At 49.0% G+C, this 4,243-nt stretch overlaps 1 protein-coding gene across 3 annotated transcripts in view; it reads right to left on the minus strand.

The window, feature by feature from the left end:
* NRAP (nebulin-related anchoring protein) overlaps nucleotides 1-4,243 on the minus strand; it is a 70,263-nt gene that overhangs the window by 2,365 nt on the left and 63,655 nt on the right. For all 3 annotated transcript variants that reach the window (XM_008571021.1, XM_008571023.1, XM_008571022.1), the window contains 2 exons: nucleotides 2,441-2,548; nucleotides 851-1,162 (listed from right to left, as the gene is read on the minus strand). In XM_008571021.1, coding sequence (XP_008569243.1) covers nucleotides 851-1,162; nucleotides 2,441-2,548 — 420 coding nt within the window. The remainder of the gene's footprint in view (nucleotides 1-850; nucleotides 1,163-2,440; nucleotides 2,549-4,243) is intronic.

Here is a 4,243-nt window from a genome sequence, read left to right on the forward strand (position 1 = left end):
GGCGCGGGAGCGACACCGAGGGTTGCGATCCCGTTGCCGGTCCCCGGTCCGGTACGGGGTCAACACTGAGGGTTGCGATCCCGTTGCCGGTCCCCGGTCGGGTACGGGGGCAACACTGAGGGTTGCGATCCGTTGCCAGACACAAAAAAAAAAAAAAAAAAAAAAAAGGCTTCCGTGAGATGGGGACTATGTTGTTGTCAGTGAAGCCAGAATAAGGGGGGAAAATTCATCTCTAAGCAGGAGCTCGCTGGCATGGACGACCCAATGCACTTTGAGCCAGGCCACCATGTTGCCGATGCTTCCATCTTCCCATTCAAGTAATGGGAGCTGCAGTGGGGGTGAAGGCTGGGGACACCTGCTCAAGTCTGAGCTCCTACTTTAACTTGCTCTGTGGCCTTAGGGAAATCACTTCCCTTCTCTGGGCTTCAGTTTCATCCCAGGGAAAGTACAGGGCTGGAGTAGGTAACTATTAAGAGCCCTTAGAAACAGTACAGAATAGTGATCAAGAGCTTGGGCTCTCACATCCAACCCAATGGGGTTCATATCCCAGGTCTGCCACTTATTTGCTGTGTGATCTTGAGAAAATTACTTAACCTCTCTGAACCTTGGTTTCCTCATCTGTAAAATGGGGCAGTACTGGAGTTATTGTGAGGGCTATAGAGCACAATGCTTGGAAAGCATTTGGCACAGAGCCTGGCCCACAGTAGATACTTGAGAAATGGTAGTTATAGCTCAGTGGTAGGTGTCTTGGATCTTACACAGCCCAGCTCTCCCCAGAAAGAAACATGGAACATGGGGTTATGGCCATGTCTTAGGAAGGGCCTCGGCGAGGCAGGTGAACGTGGCTCACATCACTCTGCAGCTGGTGGGCCTTCTGTGCATGCTTCAGGCCCAGCTGCTCTGGGTCGCAGGTTGGCTGGGGCAGGGGCTGCCTGTAATGCACATCGCTGGCCAGTTGCTGGCTCCTCTTGGCCTGGAGGAAGCCAGGCTGGTCTGCACGGCAGTGGAACCGGGACCGACTCTTGGCAAAGTCCTTCTTGTACTCATTGTCACTCTGCAGTCTGCCAACGTTGAGGAAATGCTTCATCCTTGGGTCATCGTTGATGCTCAGGTATCCAATCTGCATGCCCCGATCCCGCAGGAAGGCCTCTTTGTACCGGAACTGCAAGTCAGAGGAGCAGAGGTGGTCATGGGAGCACACCTCCCCTCTGGGGCCAGCCTCACAGATAGAGCTAGCCCATGTCCTCAACAGGAAGTCAACAGAGGGCTAAGGACACAGGCATTGGATTCAGGCAGATCTAGCTGTGTGGCTTTGGGCCAGTTCCTGAGTCTCTGAGCCTCAGTCTCCCCATCTGATAAAATGGAAGAATGATTGCCATCCCATGGGAGGTAGAGGGGATTAACGAGATGGGGGCTGAGCTTCATGTCCGGCACTGGTTTCTGCCTACTGAGTAGTGGCTACAGGTGCTGTAATTACCACTCCAACAGGAAGAGAAGTTGCCCATTCTCACAGCAGCTGCTTCTCCTGCGATCCCTTCCAGCTTCCAGGGACCTAGTCCAGTGCTCCTCAAACCATCTCTAGTGAAGGACCAGTTTCATTTGTTTTGTTTTTTCATTTCCAGTGCATCAAAGACCAATATTTGGCCCACTGCATGTGATTAGTAGGTAGTAGTACCATATGCATTTGATAACTACCCAATTGGCCTTACCCTGTTCCATGAGTCCACCAATCACATGCTTAAATGTTGCAATGTCTAATTGTTATAAAACATTTCTAAAAATGCTTGCTCTTGATTTTGATACCTAACTCATTGTGGACCAGCAAGAAACCGTTCACAGGTGAGCCCATGTCTAGTACTGAGGAGCATTTGTCTAGTTAACAGCACCCTCCTCTTCTATAATAACAGCCGTAATGTTTTGGACACTGCTATGTGCCAGAAACTGCATACCATTTTGCCTTCATTTCTACATCGATCCTAGGAGACAGGATCCCTATTTCATAGATGTAGACATTTGAGTTCAGAAAATTTAAATAATGTGCCCAAGACATGCAGTCAGTTCCTAAGTGATGGAGCCAGGATTTGAGCTCAAGTCAACCTAGGGCAAAAACCCAATCTCTCTACCCTAGCACAGTGCACTTCAGCCCAAAGAAGTCTGTTTACTGCAAATCAATAAACCAATCATATATTGATTGTACTCGTACATCAACTTTTGAGTGTCTCTCTTTCAAGAGTAGGAGTGGGAATATAACCCTCCCCAGTCCGAAATTTCTGGTTAAGATCCTAGAAAATAAGACTATTTTTTTCTTTCATTTGAAATTCATGTTCAGTTTTGGTGCAGAGAGACAATATTGGTAGGTCCCAGTGGTCTGCCTTTCAACAGAAGTGGGAAACCAGAATAAAACCCATCAGTGATGGTGCAAGAATGCATGGGGTCTTACGTCACTGGCAATCTCTCTAGACGCCCGGGCAGTCTGGAACGGGATGGCATCCAGCCTGAAGTCGTAGCCTCCAGCTCGGCTCTGCTCCCAAGAGTTTCTGTAGACTTTCTGGATTGGGAACACAAAAACAGCAGTAAGCAGGGAGTATCTCCACTGTTTGCATGTTGTTGGTTCTTAGCAGAGGTTCTTAGCAGGGGTGGTTTGGAAGCATGCACCCTCTGCCTTGTGGTTGCCAGGATGGCAGAGCCCACGGCTCCACATCCATCATGGGAACTCCCCAGCTCTGGGACTGGCAGGGCTGGCCACAAAGGGCTTCAGCTCTTGTGGGGCTTGGAGTCTGTGGCTCTGGCTCATTAGCTGCACCCAGTTGATATCAGAGACTCCCACCCTGCTCCTTCCTGCCTTTGCATTCTCTTTCAGTGCCTTGGGTTTGCAGCCTGCAGACTCCAGGACTCAAAGTTCCAGAGCCCAGTTTCTTCCCACACACCAAAAAAGTGCTGTTCCTTGGGTCTCAGCTCCCCTGTGTTTGCTCCACTGATGTCCTGGGGACCCTGCAGCCTGGCTTTGATGCCATGTCCCACACCTTCACTGCGAGGCAGGCTACATCTCGTGTACACCCTGATGCCTGCACGGAGGGAAGAGCCTTCACCTGAATTAAATTTATTGTCAAGATCCTGACCGAGTTCCTGACCCATGTGTTTCATATCTTCCTCTTTCATTTTTTCCCTTTTCAAGTTGTTCTCACACACCCTCTGGGAGTCTGTAATCATATCCTCTTAGTCCTCAGGTAGAGCCACATCACCGATAGAGGCATCAAAATCTTCTGTACCTTCATGTAGCTAATATTTTTTTCAAGATAAGGGAATGGCTCTATGAAAGGAGTCATCTGGAGATCCCAGTGGAGGGCTCTCCTTTATTCATCCACAGAGAAGGGAGACAGCACATCACCGACAGATGACAAAGTGACAGCTCCAGACCGCATCAGCCACTCACTCATTCCGTGAGCTGCTGTAAATCAGGGGCGCTTAAGAAACTTACTTTTGTCACCTGGATATGGAGGTCGAGGCTGATGCTCTGTTCTGCAGGGAACTGGGGAGAATTAAGCAAAGGAGGAGGGGCAGCTGATCCCACAACTGGGCCTGGAACCCAAAGTGCTTGGGCCAAGCATGGTGGATCTCATCACTTCTATGTACTGAAGTCTATCATCATCACCTTCAGCACCTCAACTCCAACATCCAACACCGCAAACCATGAGCCAAACACCTGCTGTGTTGGGCCCTGGAGATACAGAACCAATCATCGCTGGGATGATCACCTAATTGATGGATCACAAACAGAGCCCAAATGATTACATTTACTGGGTCACTGCTGAGTTTAGCTGTTAGGACTGAAAGATATGAAAGAATGGGGAAAAATGTTAAGATAAAGACAGAACAACAATCCCCTTTAGCACTGTGCCTCCTGTTCTGGTGACCCCACAAATATTAGAGTAGCAAAGAGATTCAAAACGCAAACCATGCCCTGTAAGGGGATGCAGTGCCTTTCCAATGAGAGTCTCTACATGAGATCTGGGATGGTTAATGACACCAAACTTCACACAACACCAAATTCCAATGTCACCCCATTTGAGTGTCCAATGCACCCCAGCTTCCAAGTCTCTGTAACTCACTGTCAACTAGAGAGCATGGCCCAAATTGGGGTTCTCCCTAATGCACTGACTCCTTTCCTTCTGGTAACTTCTCCCTGTACACTGTTTGCTTGGTTGTGATCACTTCCTCCCTGAATTTTTTTGTTCTGTTGAGG

The sequence above is a fragment of the Galeopterus variegatus genome, unplaced genomic scaffold (assembly GCF_000696425.1).
Source record: "Galeopterus variegatus unplaced genomic scaffold, G_variegatus-3.0.2 Scaffold654, whole genome shotgun sequence".
NCBI classification, from domain to species: Eukaryota; Metazoa; Chordata; class Mammalia; order Dermoptera; family Cynocephalidae; genus Galeopterus; species Galeopterus variegatus.